Source organism: Centropristis striata, chromosome 24 (genome assembly GCF_030273125.1).
Source record: "Centropristis striata isolate RG_2023a ecotype Rhode Island chromosome 24, C.striata_1.0, whole genome shotgun sequence".
Classification (NCBI taxonomy): domain Eukaryota; kingdom Metazoa; phylum Chordata; class Actinopteri; order Perciformes; family Serranidae; genus Centropristis; species Centropristis striata.
This window is the reverse complement of record NC_081540.1, coordinates 11273973-11292372: the sequence shown is the minus strand read 5'-3', so window position 1 is coordinate 11292372 and position 18400 is coordinate 11273973. Positions and strand designations below refer to the sequence as shown.

Sequence of the window (18400 nt, the reverse complement as noted above, 5' to 3'; positions counted from 1 at the left end):
GGACTTGGACTAACACAAAGGACTCATGACTTCACTTGGACTTGAGCCTTTTGACTTGATTTTAATGTACAGTACAGGCCAAAAGTTTGGACACACACCTTCTCATTCAATGCGTTTTTCTTTATTTTCATGACTATTTACATTGTAGATTCTCACTGAATGCATCAAAACTATGAATGAACACATATGGAATTATGTACTTAACGAAAAAAGTGTGAAATAACCGAAAACATGTCTTGTATTTTAGATTCCTCAAAGTAACCACCCTTTGCTTACTAGAATATAAGACATGTTTTCAGTTATTCACACTTTTTTGTTAAGTACATAATTCCACATGTGTTCATTAATAGTTTTGATGAATCTACAATGTCAATAGTCATGAAAATAAAGGAAACACATTGAATGAGAAGGTGTGTCCAAACTTTTGGCCTGTACTGTATGTATTTTAAAAAGGGTGCCACAAATTTCCTGAACGAACTAACATTAGTGCTATTTATTTCCAACAAGTCAACACTAAATTCCCCAGATTCACTTTTCCAATAGCATCCAATCAAGTTGCAGCAAAGAACAATGGACGTTACATTATTGAGTGCCAGTTGGAAAAAGATTTATACCAAAGATCATTTTCGCGAAACAGTGCCGGGCTAAGAAGAAGGTTTTCTTATTGGCCAAGCGGTGGAATTAAAACTTCCAGGTCCATTGTGTGATGCCATGGAGCTCAAAAAGGTCTTTCCCAAAGATTTAACTTGTGAGAGAGATGTCTGTAAATCAGTCTGTCAATGTCTGCCCCCGCAAAATAATTTGTTTCACTATTAAAATTTGATTCATTCGATCCAATACTAGGCCGTCAACTATTTTGCCGTTTTTATCTCAGTCCACCAAGATATTTTTAGTCCATCGATCATTTTTTATGCTTTTTTCATCCTGGGTGACCTATTTGGTAAATACAAGATTTAAAGTGAGAAAGTGAGAAATTTTGCATGATTCTTCGTGGAGAAACTCTGTGGTTCTAAGGATCTGTTGATTAAATGAGTAATCAATAAGTCGACAAAATCGTTCAAGTCAATTACATTGTCTGTAGTCTAGGACAGCCCCAGCAATAAGGTTTGGAAAGTACGCAAGGGCCGCTTGATTTAATTATTTTACCCACATTTAAGTTAGTGGAGCAGATCACTGAAAATAGAAGAAAAAGCTGGAAGAAGTCTCAAGTGTTTTTGCACTTTGGGACCTGTATGTGCAGAAGAGACTAAAAGATCCAGATAATCTCATACACAGAAGTTTTTTTGGCTTCATGCACCACAGAGCAACTCTGAGGAATAATGCTGTATCCAAATATTGCCAAAACAATACAATAGTCAAACCTAGGGCTGGGCGATATGGACCAAAAGTCATATCCTGATGTATTTAGGCTGAAGATCGATATACGATATATATCCTGATATTTTTATCGCAAAGTGAGAGCAAATGTTCAAAAATGTTCAAATATGACATGTCACCTGTAGTTTTATTGAAACTGTTTATTTAAGTGAACATAAATACTGTATCACAACAGGAGTACCTTTTTAAAAATCAAAGCTCCATAAAGTGCACATTTAAATAAAAAAAAATATCTTAAATTATAAAATCCTATGAAATAAAATAGGCCAATCTTTTTCTGAAATAAATATATTTATATGAGAAAAGAATAATGAACATTACAAAATAACTAAATATGAAAAACCCTAGTAACGGCAGCATTTATATATAAAGATTTTTTAAAAACTATATTGATATATGATCTAATTCCATGTCACATTGAAAAATATATCCATATATTATTTATATCGATATATTGCCCAGCCCTAGTCGAACCCTAATGCTTTATGGTGAAAGCTACAGTTGGTTACTTCAATTAAATGGTTGCTAATTGACTGATAAAGAGCATAGGGCAGTGATGTTTATTTTACTATTTATTTATTTAAATGATTCTTTATTTTTCTCAGTTTGCATTTCTAGAATTGGTTGACATTGTAATACTGTCTCTGCTGACTAAATTATTAATTGCAAAAATAATCACCTAATCCTCTTTTAACGAACCGTCTCTTATCCATAACATAATAGGCTAATGTCTTCATTATTTCAAATAATAGTTGAAAGGATTGAAACCACATTGGGCTGTCAATGTCTGTAAAAGATAAAGCCTTCTCTGTAGATGCACGTGTTTATACACACACACTCGCATCCGATTCCCAGAGCCTGGCTTCCCTCTCACAAGCTCTTGGGAAACTTTCAGCTAACACCAGTTCAAAGGCTGCTTGAGAGGCCTCGGTCCCTCCGAGTTTTAAAGCCCCGCTGCTGGAAGCTCCCACAGTGGCTTCCTTTGTGCCCGTGTGACCAGCTCGCTCTGTATTCCTCTCCACTAACTCCATGTATAATCCATCCACAGCCCCGACTGAGGAGATGATGAAACTTCTGCTTCCAAATTTCCAGTCTTTTAGATGTCAAATGTATCCAGGAGATAATACAGGAGATAATAATCAACATTTGTGTTATTCTCAACATCCTGAATGAATCCAGTCTACATTTATGATCTATTAATGAGGGAAAATCATTAATTAAAGGCGACATGTAAAAAGTGATGCCTTTTTTTTTTATGATAAAGCCGGTTTAGGTGCTATTAAAATACTGTGGAAGTATCAAAGCACTCAATTTGTGGGGAACTGTTCACAGCCTGCATTTGAAAACTCTTTAAAACAAGGTGGTGCAAGATACTGCAGTCATGTGAAGCTATCGCTGCAGGTTTTTTGTCGGGTCAATCTCTTGTTGTTCCAAGTGTAATCAACAGATCAGATCTCTGATTGGTGAACAGACTAAATCCGTGGCTTAGCATGGGGTTGCTAGCTTAAAACTAACAACAAATGACTGTTTCCAACAAAGAGAAATAGATAAATAATCACTGAAGACTTTCAGATTTGTCATTTATTGATTTATTTAGTCTCTAAAAGACACTACATGTAAAGGATAGTCAGTTGAGAGCATCACGTTTGCCACCTCATCACACAGGAAGCTAGGGTTGGGCAATGTCTACCAAACTGGCATTGGTCCACAGTGGAACATCACGATGGAGGATTATGTCATTGTTCTTGATATACTTTCTTTCATACTTTTTATATTCACAGTCCATTTTCTTCAGCTACTTTCCTCCCTATTAGTGATGTGTGGGTCAGGGTTTTTAATATGCACCCACCACCGGCCCTTTAAGAGCGTCAATCTGCAAAATATGCATTAATCAACTACCACCCTGAACAGTTGGCACCTTTATATGATGACTGTCAGCCTTCATCCCAACCCTGCAGAAAGCTAGCATAGTGTCCACTAACTCCGCTAAACAACACAGCTAATGTGTGCTGAGAAAACAAAACATAAGATCGTATGACGGTGCATTGGCGCAACTTTTATTTGAAGTGCGTCATGTGTCATGAAAAAGATTGGAAGCCTGTTGATTCATCCCTAATAATGTTAACACTACAAGATTTATGGTTGCACAACGGCACACCAGTATTGTTAGGTTTATTGGCTGCTAACCACCTTTGGCAGCATTGACTGCATTGGTGGTAAACCGCCAAACTTGCAGAGATATATTGCTTTTTCATCATTCATACCAAACCCAGACCGTCACAGCCGTTGCCAGGACTTCTGTAAGCATGTGACGTCACAGCTATACTTTAAATAGGTAAATAGTGCTGCTACAGTACCAATGCAGTCATTCCCCAGCTGCAATGATGGTGCAGAGATGCTGGAAGTGCAGATGTGGAAGACTCAGTGAACAATCATGGCAAAATGGGCTTTTATGGGACAGAGATTGAATACAGGTATAGTCACATAGGCCATAGCTGTTTCCCAAAGTAAAGGAAGGATCCTCAAACGTCTCTGAAGGATACTACGCTGTCGACATCTGCCAAAGACTGTTCCAATGTCAAGGATCCTCAGAATTCTACCAAGGACATTTTTGGGAATCTCCACCTTTGTGCACCCATAATGCTTTGTGCACACTCTTCTTCGTCTTTGAGTTTTTTGGCGGTTAGCATACAGCGTATAGGTATATTTATTTAAAAAAGTGCATTTTAAATGTCTTCCTCCATGAAATTGTAGCACTGAATTGAACGTAGGGCCTGTCCAATTACACAATGGCGCACATCTGGACCCACACAAGCCTGATCCATTTGTGTGTTATGCCAATGATTGGAAGGAGTCTTGCCTTGCCTCTTCAGGACCAGACTCACAAGGACCTGTCCTATAAGAAAGCATCCTTGACATTGGGAAAGAGTAATTATAAGAAGAATGTACCTGGAAATGAGTAGATTGTGTCCCCTTTAAAGAGGTGTCTTGAGCTTTTTGGATACGATACTCCTTGTCATGTTTGACTGTGATAAAGTACCCTCTTTCTACGGTTGCTTTTTTGTGTTTGTGGTTTAAAAACAGTCTTAAAAAGCCTAAAATGTGGCCTGTTTATCCTGACAGGCTTCTTGTTGATGTGTTTGAGCTGAGAGACTGGAGACGTGAAGGCGACACACACCCTTCTGTCTGCAGAATATGATCTACTGGTGTTTGTCGGGGTAATTGGCACCTGCTTGTTGGAGAATGATTAGTTAGAGCCATAAAGCTGGCTCTGAGCTGACACTTGTTTTACTTTGAAGCGTGACAGGGAGAGAGAGAGGAGGGAGTGTACGGTTTCAGAGACAGATTATTCTTGGACACTAAACTCTTCTTTTTGTTCAGCAAACTCTCCCAAACTGGCCGATACTGAAGAGCTAATAAACAGCCGAGCAGAGTGTTCATTTCAGTGCAGTGGGGAAGTAGCACACCAGAACAAAGGCATTTTCCCACAGGTGTAATGAGTAACTTGAATGTCAGGTCTCTTTATTGTCGGGTCACTTCCTTGGCCGGGCTCCAGTTTCAGCTTTTGTCACCGAGGTGAAGAGAGGTTCTCGTTGTTTGTGTGGGCAGGTGGAGGGATTAGTAAAAAATGGGGTCTTGAATTCTGAAAGATTCGGTTCTCACGTTGGGAATAAAAGGTTTAATTTGGTGTGAAGAACTAAGTGGGAGTCTTTTTTTGCAAGTACAGATAAATGCGCACGTTTTAATTTGTGTTTATTGTTAATTTCAGAGGGGCATACAGTTTATTTCAGGAAGAAAAGTCCACTTTCACACAGAGGTCAGAGGTCAGCTGCAGAGTGGCTCCCCTGGAGTTTGTTGGCATTCACTGGATGCATGCCATATCCGGGGCCTCTTCCTTTTTGGACTAGACTATCTGTCAGAAGGCATCAACTAACAATTATTTTTATCATCGATTAATCTGCTTTTTGATTAATTGAGAAAATAATTGCGCGTTTCCTAGTGCCGATATTTGCTTCTTGAAGTTGCTTTTATCTGTAGGACCAACAGCCATATCAGAATATGAGCAAATGATTGTCTTTGCTGATTAAAAGATGATCTACGATGCTCATTTTCAGGTTCATATGAGTATTTAATGTCTTTTTTCTCACTATTTTTCTCCATTCTGCCCAGTCTGGTCACTCTGGCCGAAATGTAGCGATTGTGATCCAGAATTGGAAGAAATTAGCAACATTGGCAACGAGGTTGTAGCAATTAATGTGATGAAGCATTGCAGTAGAATGCCTGGAAAACACACACACACACACACACACACACATATAAATTTGTTATGTTCTGATGTCCGCTTTAGCCAAGAGTGGAAAAACAGTGGAAGGTTTTTGCTCTCAGAGATGACTTACTTACTTACTTTTTATGCCATTACTTGAAACTTTGGCCATGTTAAAAATAAACATCCAACATTATACCATTATATAAATGACAGAAAATAAGGAAATTAACCTGCCTCCACTCCCCAGAAGTAGATGGTGCTCAGAGACTTCACTGCAGCGTCATTGTACTTTCCGTCTTCAGAGAAGAGTGACCATTACCCAGTGGCTTTTTTAAGGATGGTCTACAAAACACCGCAAATTATACACCAGATTTATTCTCCAGATTTGGGCTACAGTAAGCTGTGTTTCTCAGGCATTTAGAGGAGACTTTGGAATCGGACAGCCCCATCAACCCGATGACATACTGTATTTCATTGTGAAATATGGACCTTAGTTAGATATTTTGGTTATCTTTTAGACTAGAGGAAAGGAAAAATCCAAAACAATCATTTAGGTACTTATTTTATGACACTTTCTCTGGTTGTGTCTGCAGATTTCTTCTAAATTCACAAAAAAATTGCATCATGTAATAGCTCTTTTGCATATCGACACCCTTTCAAAATTATGGCCCATGTTTGTATTTTAGGTTTTTCAGAAAACACAAAAAAAACTGGTGGCCAGTATCGCTTCATAGGGGAGACGATTTAGGCAAAAAAATGACATAAGCCATTATTTTAGAAAGGTAACAATATTTAAACATGAAATATCGGAAAACCCAATACTCTCTACTTCAGTAGCCCTTACATAAACCAAACGTTATAGTTTTATTCTGATCTATATTCTGAAGGTTTCTTCAGAATGATTACAATATCGATTAATTGAGCTCAGCAGTAATTATTGACATGATGTCATAAAAACAGCAGGGTTTTTTACCCTATTAACAGGGTGCAGCAGAAGCTTTTTTTCTTACACTATCCAAGTTAAATAAAGAGAAAAAAATCTATGCTGAGACATTTTTTGCTGCTCTGTTATTATTGAAATAATGATATCGTTCACTGCAATTATTTCTGGAACAATATTTCTTCCAACAAAATGTAATATTCTTGACGGAGCCATTGACAGGATTTTCTGATTCATGTAGTAATAAAATAAGATATCCAACATTCCCTCTGTAAAAACCTTTGATTCTGACGTGTCAACAAAATAAAACAAGAATTTTGAATCTGCCCAATATTTGGATTTCTGTCCTTAAAATGTATGCAAATAAGCACATATTTAATCAGATAATGGCTAACTTGTACAATTAAATTATCTTAAAGTGAGTAATCCACTTGGGTGATATTTATTAGTTAATGCATTTACCCTCTTTTCCCTTTAAATGGGGATAAATGTTGCTGAGGAGAAGCTTTTAACCTGTGATTACCAGAAAGATTGCCACAATGTCCAATTGGTCCCAACTGACATATTGATTCAAGGTTTTATTGCTCAGAAATAATGACTAATTGTGGCAAAAACCACAATTTCAGCTTGGGGAAAGCAAAATAAAAGGGTTTTAATAGATATAACTGTCATTATCTTGTACACTGTCCATGCACTCAGATAGAAACCACTGTGTTTGTATTATGGGGCAGTTCAGCCGTAACCTCCATCCCCGCGTTGCCCCCTGACTGTCTTCTAAAACATTCCTCAGCTGTGATGTCACCAACCGTCTGAGAGCATATTTATTGTCTGAGGTTGAGGTTTATCAAGTGTGGGATGGAGGTGGGGGGTGCTGAAAAGTTTGTGTCTGAAAGGAGAGTGGAGGGGGGGGGGGGCGGAGAGTGTCTTTGTGTCTTCTCAGACCGTATCTCATCTGCCCTACTTGTGCAGCTTTGATTCATGTCTGAACTGGCCTTACACAGAGCTCTGTGTTTGCTTTGTAGGAAATCCCACCTGCATGTGCTGCAGCTGGAATAAGTGTGTGTCTAGCGAGGTGTGAGACACGTCTGTCTGCCTCTTTGTGCATCGGCCAAACTCTAAGTTTAGCTGTCAAACTGTGTAGAGCTGTCGTTTTGTCATCCTCCTAACCAATAAAAAATCCCCACTGACTAAATGTCTGGTGGTTTTAAATTGTGCAAGGCCGATTTAACCCAGACTGAATAACGTGCCATGATTTTTTTTTGCACATTTCTTGATCTAATTAAGCACAAAATGTCCCTCCAAGCAATGTTTTTTGCACTACCACAGCAGAACATCTTATTCCCTTTTAAATATGACATGAATGTTGTTTTTCTTCTAGTTCAATAAACTTTTATACCAGAATGCCAGTATCGGATTTTTCCACCGATATCGATTTTAAATGCAAAAAAAAAAAAAAGTTTCCCAATATAGCTATTGGATTTAAAATAGACTTCAACCAAAAACAATCTGCAAAGGTACTCAAAAGGCTCCTTTCTTAAACAGAAAGCTCTATTAAAGAACATTTAACATTATTATCATTTTATTTTTACAATATATTACATTGTTTGTTTGTTTATTTATTCCGAACATAAAATTAAAATTTGAAAAAATCAGCCAATTCAAAAAAATTAGAAAAACCCCAAATAAAAATAAAATAAATAGCTAAATTAATGCTATATATATTCAGAATGAGTCAATTTTTGAACATTTACATAAAAATAAATAAATAAATGGTTTACACTATTTCTACATCACCCCAAGTATCATTTTCTGAATTATATGTTGTGTAAAAAAAGTTTTTTATATCGGCAGATATTTGCAGTTACTCATAGATACAGATATGTCTGTGAAAGATGAATATCTGCCGATATAATCAGGCTCGTGCAGCAACTCACTTTTTTTCTCAGGGATGGTTGTTGGGGCCACTCGTTTTTTTTTCTCAAAATGCTCATGTAGTTTTTAGTCCATTTAGTACCCACAAATGCATCAGACAACTCTATATTTTTTAAATAGAGGCATACATAACAAGGAAATTGTATACATATATATTTACCAAAACACAGGATGTGATGCTATTTAGGTTGAGGGCTTACGTAGAAGCTTGGAAAAACTGCCTGCTATGTGTTTAAAAAGCCCAAAATACCCAGATCACAGCCTGAAAAGATTGTTGGCTTCTCTTGCTTGCAGCACATAAAAAAGATGCAAACTGAACCCCGAAATTTTGAGTAAAACTCTCCTTTCTCCTGCAGACGTGAACAGAGGTGCCCACAGCCCGACAGCCCCTCACTGTAGCTGTCCGTCACCATGGTGGAACCAGCCGACAGGTCGTCCACAGCCGGACAGAGGCTGGGCGCCCCTGAGAGTTTTGGGGTGTCCACCCTGGAGCCAGGCCTGCGTCCGCCCTCCCAACCTCCGGGTCGACAAGTCTCCATCAGGGTTCAGATGCTCGATGACACACAGGAAGTCTTCCAGATATCGGTGAGTCATTTGTGTGTGACATTAATTAGGGTTTTTGTTTCTTCTGCACCCCCACATGATCATTTCTGTAGTATATGAGTCATTTTCCAGACATTTTTCATGCTTAATATGTCATTTCCAAGGAACATTTGTGATTAAAAGTGTTGCTTTTGCAAGATTTACTCTGGAGAAACTCATTTTCACAGATCTGTAGATTACATCAACTAATCCATTAGTTGACGAAGGATTTCTTTGCTCAGAAAGGTGACCTAAAACAGAGATTTTCTGTATCACTTGTTGATGTAAAAGGATGGCTCAATATGCTCCATTTACCTTTTGCCTTATCTCCACTTCCTGGAGGTACACACCAGTTTCCTGTCTAAACACACCACACCTACAGACCCCTGATCCTGCCTCGAGGACAGAAACACTGCCTGCCTTTCTGTTTTTTGCTCCAAATGAATTCCAGCCTCTGCTTTTCTTTCCCACAGTCTCCTGATGCTAAAAATGTGTGCTCTTATGGCATGTTTATTATAGTCTATGTGCTTGTTTCCATTCTCCTATTTATTCCGATACAAACATACATAACTGTATATTCTTTATAGTCCATATTCACCCTGATTATGGGGTTACGTTTGTGTCTTTATTATGCATTAAATAAAAATAGAGCTAAAATGTTCTATTACAAGTAAAATAAACATGTGATTCAAATATCCTATAAAAAACTTTTCCTTAAAAATCCAAAACTTGTATTCAAACCCATAAGTTCTGCTTAATGTAGAGCTGAATCTTGTGGGCGGGACCTACGCTGAAAGACACATCTCTATTGGCCAGTGTTGATCAGAGTGATAGCTTGGCAACATCCACTCTAAACCCACGATTCCCAGTTGGGAAAAGTCACTAATGTGCATTAGTTGGGGACAGTCGGCATGGCTAGTTGGCACAAAACTGGTCTGTTTGTTTACCCTTTAAACTGTCGCCCTTGTGAGAGTTAAGTTGCTTTAGTCGGTTTGATAGGTCATGTACTATTCATGCCAATTATTCAAACGAAAACTCAAAACTTTCTTCATTAAATGTTCTGTTTTTTAAAAAAAAAAAAGGTTTTACATTGGGGGCAAATGGGAGAATATATGTGACACCGATAGATACAGATATTTCTGTCATATCGATAATAGATAATATCAGCTGTCGGGCTTTATTCTAAAAAGAAATGAGAACGTTTGTGGAGCTCAAATTTGAGTGGCTACGTCCAATTTTTTTGTATAAAGTGCATCCAAAAGTGTTTTTTATGTACCCCAAAGGATTATATTACTGTAAAAAAAGATGTTTGTATTCAGTGGCTGACTACATTTTGAAGTAATCTGAGCTGACCCTAAGGCATGTGTTGGTCCAGGCAGCTCCCTAATGCTGTTTAGAGAAAGCTCCTCTGAGAGGCTGCCCAGGCAGCAGCTTTAATGACATCGCTGCTGCGCTGCTCCGGTATGTCACCTCCGGTTGGGAGTCGTCTTGAGTTTCTGAATTAATGTCTGCCTCGAGCTGACAGAGAGTTTAGTTTTGTGCCCCTGCTCTTCATGCCTTTTAGTGAACCCAGCTGCTGTTTTATCAGCTTAGAATTCGGGGAGTTTTTGTGATGATAATTAAGAAAGATTGCAGCGAGTCACTGTCTCTGCTGGCTTGTAGAACATCCAGCGCTGCCAGTTCAGGGAGCAGTAATTGGCTCTTGTGAAAGTCCCAGGAATGTGTGTGGTTGTTAGTGTGTCAGTGCCTCAGGATGTGTCTCTGGACAGTTTGACATCTGGTGTCTGTGTGCGGGATGTCATCTTCTTTTTTAGCGTTCTCAAAAATCCTAAATTGATGTCTTCTAAAATTGATGTAAGGACGCCGAGGTTGTGGTTCTCCACAGAGCAGCAGCAGCAGCCTCATGACAGAAAACCCTCCCCTCTATCTTTTTCTGTCCTCAGTCTTTCACACACACACTAATGAAGCGTCCTATCTCTGTGGAACATCTTTAGACGTCACAGCTCAGACCGCAGGAGAGCAGAACGCATCAGCTGACAGCAGCAGCGTGACCGCACAATACTAATACTGCACTCACACACTATTGTTTCAGGCTCAGATTGTTTGGTTGCCGTTACAAGAGAGAATTGGGAACCAGAAGAGGACTGGACTGGGAATAATAATAATAATAGAGAGCAGAGCAGGAGTTTAGGAAATGTAACCTACCAAATGAATGACTTATAATGTTTTCCATGCTTATCACAGCCTTGGTGAAATAAGGGACGCATTGTCTCCTGGGCTTGACTCACATAATCTGTCTTGCTACAATGCCTGCCAGTGTATTTGTGCAGTAGGTGTAGTCTAACGTGTGAATCAAGAGATAAGCCTGCAGCTCACACTGACGCTGGCACTTGATTGGGCATTTTGTCACTACAGGGAGGTGAGAAGTGGACGGCTTGCTCATTAACTGAGCCTGTTATCTTAAAACCTCAGCCAGGGGGCTGCAGAAAGGAAGATTCAAAACATCAGGTTCTTTATAATTAACAGTCAGGGGTTTTTATACACTTTAAATCACTGCTTTCCAGCTATTTTGGTCTGAGGTAGACAACCCCCACAGTCTTGTAAGATGAACCCCCTTTATCATTTCCCCCTATACGCCACCACAGGAATGGCTCCTTAAACCAGGAAGTAGTTAGCATATTTGCATTGACATGGGGTCCAGGGTTGCCAACTTAGCTACTTTGTGGCTATATTTAGCAAATTTTCAGACCCCCCCTAGCGGCTATTTTTCAAAAAAGCGACTAGCGACAAATCTAGCGACTTTTTCTGGTATGATTGGAGATTTTTGGAGACTTGTTATAATTCTTCTTAACGAGCTACAGGTGCTACCGGTGGCCCCTCCCTCCCTTGTCCCAAAGCACTCACAAGCGGCCCAGTCCTCCCACAGCAGTCTCTCCCAGCTGCAGCCAGAGCAGGAGATGTTAACCCCTCAGCGTCCAGTCTGCAAATTGCACAAAGTCGCTGCTAGCTGGTTTACAGTCAATGTCTCTTTTGGGTCACTTTTGCTGGTCACAAGGCCGGATAGAGGAGGAGGGTTGGAATTGTGACAGGAGACAGGGCACTTGCTGTTCTAAACATATTTAGGGAGTTTTACTCACGTTTTGTCTTTCCCACAATGTTATTCCTCTCTCCTACAGCGTCCATTACAAGTACATGCACATGGTAAATTATGCAAATTATGCAATGACGTCATTTAGTGACTTCTAGCGACTTTTAGGACAGCCAATAGCTACTTTCCTTACCGAGGAGTTGGCAAGACTGATGAGGTCTAAACTCTCAAACTCAATGAGGATTTGGAATGGGGTTTTGGTGAGTTACCCAAAAATAAGGTCTGTGGTTAACACAAGCTGAAGAGATCTTGTTTATTGTACGACATAAAATATGGTAGCAAATACCCCAGCTTGTGAATTTTGGAGTTATTATCTGAAATACATACTTTTAATGAAAAATAATTTCACATATTGTTGTGTTGTGGCTTTATTTCAGTTGTGACGCTCATACAAATCATACATTATGACAAATATGTGTGATAACTAATGAGAAAGTGCTGCCTGGAATACTTGGAGCAGGCAACACAGCCTGAGGGCAGGTACAGAACAAAAACACAGACACACCAACAGTACAACAACACGATTCACTCTCAGTGGTTTCTGTGCCATGAGAAATGCTATAAACATAGTCAGGATATAGGGACCTACCTACAAGGCAGCCCCACCTCTTGGAAAAGTCACTCTCAATAGCAAAGTGCTGATTTACATTTCACCATAGGCCCGTTGGTCACTTTTTGTCACCTTTTTGTGCAAATTATAGAGTCATGTTTCAGTTATAATTGTATTTCCCATAGATATGCTTTGAAGTAACTTTTTGTTAGGGCAGGGCAGATAGGCCTGCACGATTCATCTTTTTCTTTCTTTTCTGATATGTAAACTTGGCTGAAAAGTGAACCCAGATCTGATACGTATCATTCAAAACATGCTGGTGCAACATGGGTTTCAATGAAGTTACATTTCTTGGATCCAGGTGGTTGACACTGAGGGCTTTGGCTTTCATGATGAAGATTTCTGTCCTTATGATATTTCTGGTGTTTATAAAATCACCTTGGCTTTCATTGGGAATGTGGATGGACTCTAACAGCCAGAATCCCATGAGGAGTAATGTGGGATCCATTAGATCAAAAGGAGACCCTGCAGAGTTTTATCTGGACTCAGAGCCTGAATACCAGTTAAATCTAACGCAGATTTTCACTCTCATGGAAGGACAGGAAAAAATTAGATAGATTTTTAATAGTTTTTATACTATTTATTATATATTTTGTATTATTTATTGTCATGTTCATGATTTTCTTTGCTGACATTGTGAAAATGTACATTGTTTGAGTACACATTACATTAATAAAACATCATGACAAGACATTGGCACACACTGCATTCGTGGCACACACACACACACACACACACACACACACACACACTTGGAGTCTTCATTATTAATGTGGAATGGTAGCAGCACGTTAGAGGAGTGTGTGAGCAGGACTACTTCGCTCACTCCCACCTGGTGAATTATTGAAGGTAGAGAGGAAGGTGTGTGTGTGTGTGTGTGTGTGTGTGTGTGTGTGTGTGTACTTCTGACTCTGCCTTTTTTTATATTTAATTTCATTACAGTTTAATCGGGTTGAGCTGCAGTGTTTACTTGTGTGTCATAGAAAAACATTGTTGTATGATTTGCCCTCACAAGTAAAGCTTGCTGCCCCAGATTCCCTCCGTTTATCACGAGTTCACAGCATCCAGTCACTGAAGGGAACTTTCCAGAGGAAACCATTTTGGTTTTTGTGGTGAAGATTAATAAGTCAACGAAAATAGGAACAAGTTACTGCACTTTACTGTCACTCGCACCTGTTTCTGAAAGAGGATGAGATTAAAATATGGATCATTTATTATTTTTTGTGAAAAGAGCAGGAATAAACTGCATTCTATTGAGTATAAATCTGATAAAAATCATGATTTTTTTTTTTTGGGGGGTAAAAATTTAGATTGTTTAATACAATCACTCATGGAGTTTGGAAACATCTTTTTTTACTTATTTTTCATAGTGGATTTTCTTGAAATTTCAATATAATTCAATTTAAAAAACTAATAATGAATAAAAAAAAATTAAATAACAAAATGTATAAATAGCATAAAATATAATTATCAATATGTACATATTTGAATATATTTAAGGGCTGCTTGATAATGGCAAAAATCATGTTTTCTTTTGTCAAAATTTTACTACTTTTTATTTGTGAATTGTTTTGAAATTTAGACATAATTCACTTAAACAACAAAACAATAAAAAAAAATATAATGTATCAATATATACATTTAAATAAACAATAGGGCTGCTTTATTATGGTAAACATCTATCATATTTTTTGTGATGGTTTTCTAATTAATTCTATCCAGAAAAACAAATAAGAATGTCATATTTTTCTCTCCTGACAATCGCATTTACACTTAAAAAAACTCATAAAAGCTGTTTTCATTTTTAAAATTATCTTACCAAACAACACTAAAGGTATCATATACTTGTGTTTACCTCCAGTTTTCTGTAATAATCTAAAACAAAATGGAAAAATCCCATTTGTCTTTAATGAAAGGAACCAGGGCGATCCTAAAAACACATCATCCCTGCAGCCCTCTGTGGTTCTTTATCTATCAATCACTGGTTTCTTATTGGTGAATATTTTTCTTGTCTTGCATGCTTACTTGACCTTAATCCCTGCTAGAAGATCCAATATATCCACATTTTGAGGCTGACTTTCTCAGTGGATTTTAGAAGATTTAAAAACCAGACAGATAGCAGGAGAGGCTGGACTGAGTTTTGGCTTTGCATGCGTGTGGGAGGTGCGCCTGTTCAGTTACAATAAGATCACTATGGGGCTTTTTGGTTGCATGATTGGATTCCAGCTTTATGATCTGCTGCTACAGCTCTTGACCCTGTGTGTGTTTGAGGGCTGGGGGCTGATACAGGCCTACAGGGGGGAGGGTTATGAGGATTAGGATGATTGAACCGCTTTATAGACAACATCATTTGACGACTAGCAGTCCCCCAAAGGCCTGTGATAAATGAGCTACAAGTCCCCCGCCACATTATGCACAAACACACACACACTCTCACTCTTTGGCTCCGATGTGGAGCAGCTGACATTTCAAATGGATGGGCCTTTGTGCTGTCGGCCACCTCGGGAGTAAATGACACATGTGCACGCCGCAGATATGAAAGGAATGAGAAGGGAATATAGCGAGTCAGTCACACCTTGAAGAAGTCTCTCAGAAGAAGCAATAAAGTTATCAAAAGAGGCCGTTTCAACATGATATTTCTGCAATTTAAGGCCCCGTTTACACGAGGACGCTCGGGGGTAAAAATGACAAAATATTTTATCGGAAGTGCCTTTCGTTTAGACGGTGACGGCGATTTTGGGGCTTAAAAACGCAAAAATCTGAAACCACCTTCCAAAGTGGAAAAGTTAAATACGCTCCGCCGTAGCGTGTCCGTCTACACTGACAAGACGCAAAACTCTGCTCAGATCTGCTCACGTCACGTATGTGTTTACGTCACATACATGCTCCAGTACAGGAAAATAAACAAACGTGGGATTATTTCCATGCGTCGGACCTTCAAGCTGCTCTGGCAGCTCTAATAAATTTACAGTAGTCTTTCCACCAAATGTACAGGATATGTACAGATAGTATTAGTGAACAGAGAAGGATCTGTAATTACCTCCATCACATTTTGGATGCAGCAATTGGTCGGAGGCGAGCCAGACGGCTGTGAACGAGACCTGGGAGATCTAGTGATGGTGGATAACTTTGTGGAAGGAGTAGCTGATGAAAATGTGTGGCGTGAAAACTTCTGCATGCCCAAAGATGCTCTTATCGCTTTAAGTGATGCCGCCTGGCATGCATACAATCGAATTTCACACACTTTTGTGTCACCGTATGCACGCAGATTTCCTCCCGAAAATGCTCGTCTAAACGAGGAATAAAAAGTGAAGACGCGAGGCCACTTTTGCGTCTTCTGTTCAGACCGTCCTTGTGTAGCCTAAATTTGTTTTCTTGCTATTTGTGCATATTTGTATCGTTTAAAGGGCACAGTCTTTCCATTATTTTGTGAAAATGCTTCAAGATAAAGCTTTCTGCATATCTGTGGGTTAACTGTGATTCATCCCTCCTCCAGAACAGAAGTATTACTGCCTCATTGTTGTGCTTCCAAAGCTGAGACCTTTGGCTATTTGTTGCAAACATGAGCTCAATAAAGTCAATTAGTTGAAACTCAGCCTCCCATTTGTGAATTCACAGAAAAGTCTCAGTTATTTTTAAGCTTGTGGTTGAGCAACACACTTATTTTCTTTTTACAAGAGTCAGCTAGAATCCCTAAATTGAATTTGTGAGATGATCATGTGTCTCCTGCTGCAGTATTTTTGCCCTGAAGCGTGTTAAAACCCTGCTGAGATTCAGTTATTTCCACCACTGTAATCGTGTTTTTACTGATATTTACTCTGGAGAGAGACAGACAAGTGATAAGACACGAGAAAGTGTGCATTTTTGAAGCTGGAGCCAAGCTACGAATGTGTTTCTTTATGACTTTTAAAGTTGGCAGGAGTCCTGGCAGTAAGGTTGAAGTGGTTTGGATGTGTGGGTAGAGCCAAGGTGATGTTTAAGGATAGTAAAATGTAGTTATTTCAGGGTGAGGCTCAAACACTGGCTTTGTGATCTCTGCTTTTACGACCCTTCGTCTCAGACTTCTGCTCTCTCACTCTCTACCTATCCATGCATCCCATCTCCAGACCCTGCTTCTGATCCCTCAAATAATCACGTTTTTCTGCTTTCTTGGAGCGCTTACAGAACAAACAGTAGCTTTGGCAGGTCCTATTCATCACCGTCTGCAGAGAGCTGCTCTGTGCGTGTGTCGAAACCCCTCAGCCCCGGAACATACTAAACCTATATTGATGCTGTTTATATGTGCTCACGAGGGCCACGTTAAACCACATTACATGGACATGTGAGTTTATAGGCCAATATGCATGAACAAGTACACAGTGAGTGCATGTGTGCATGCTACGACCTGCCCCGCAGCTCTACTGACTCTTAAGACCAGTTAATTCCACTCCTATTAAAGTAAATATTTGATAAGATTTTCTGATGTAATATCCTCCTCTTTATGAATGTCTCATTGATGGGAATTTGTAAAGACTGTGATTAAATAATGCAGTGTTTTGTTTAATCATTTAAATACAGGGTGATGCATCAGCTTCTTGTCAGCACAAGAGTAGAGCAGAGTCACCACATACTTCTTCAGAATTGCCCTTATAAAAAAATGATATATTAGAGTTTTGTAGGCCCCACAATTGACCTACTGCTCAACCCCTTCGCCAAATTTGCCAGTTATATTTTATTACCTAGGCACAGCAGGCCTGACAAGCTTTTATTTTTAAGATCCAGCCACCTCCAGAGCTCCTTTTCAGCTCCTGTTACCATCTGGGGGCTCTTATTTTGAAACTGCAGCCTTCTCCAGAGCTCCTGTTCAGCTCCTGTCACCATCTGGGGGCTTTTATTTTGAAACTGCAGCCTTCTCCAGAGCTCCTTTTCAGCTCCTGTCACCATCTGGGGGCTCTTATTTTGAAACTGCAGCCTTCTCTAGAGCTCCTGTTCAGCTCTTGTCACCATCTGGGGGCTTTTGTTTTGAAACTGCAGCCTTCTCCAGAGCTCCTGTTCAGCTCCTGTCACCATCTGGGGGCTTTTATTCTGAAACTGCAGCCTCCTTCAGAGATCCTGTGCTCCAGTTCCTGGTTAGGACATGTCGGGTGCTTTCACAACCCAAGTCTGTTTGGTTAGTCCGAATTGAAAATGAATTCAATGAAACTGATACTTTTGGTTTGTTTTCTATTTAGTTTGGTTTGCTTTTTACAGTGCATAAATGTAAGAGGACCAAATTTAGTCAGCAGACACGGAAATAAACAAAGCAACATGGAGCTGGAAGTACCCTGAGTACTTTTGAATCTACTGGCCGTAATCCTCCTCTGGTGGTCCTACCAAACGTCAGCTTTGATGTCAGTCAAACATCAGACTTCAGCAGAAGTCCAAGCCAGTCGTCTCCCAGTCCTGTTGCATCTGTCTCTCTGTGTACATCTCACAGGTAGACAACAATCTGCTGAGTTTTGGTTCATTTCCTGTAATTGGGTCGGATTATGTTCACAAAGCAATTGAACCGCACTAGGGTTAATT

General features: G+C 39.4%; 1 protein-coding gene across 3 annotated transcripts in view; it reads left to right on the top strand.

Moving 5' to 3' along the window:
* Window positions 1-18400, top strand: part of LOC131963163 (FERM, ARHGEF and pleckstrin domain-containing protein 1-like) — an 85350-nt gene that overhangs the window by 1518 nt on the left and 65432 nt on the right. For all 3 annotated transcript variants that reach the window (XM_059328316.1, XM_059328317.1, XM_059328315.1), the window contains exon 2: window positions 8873-9101. In XM_059328316.1, coding sequence (XP_059184299.1) covers window positions 8928-9101 — 174 coding nt within the window. In that variant the 5' untranslated portion in view covers window positions 8873-8927. The remainder of the gene's footprint in view (window positions 1-8872; window positions 9102-18400) is intronic.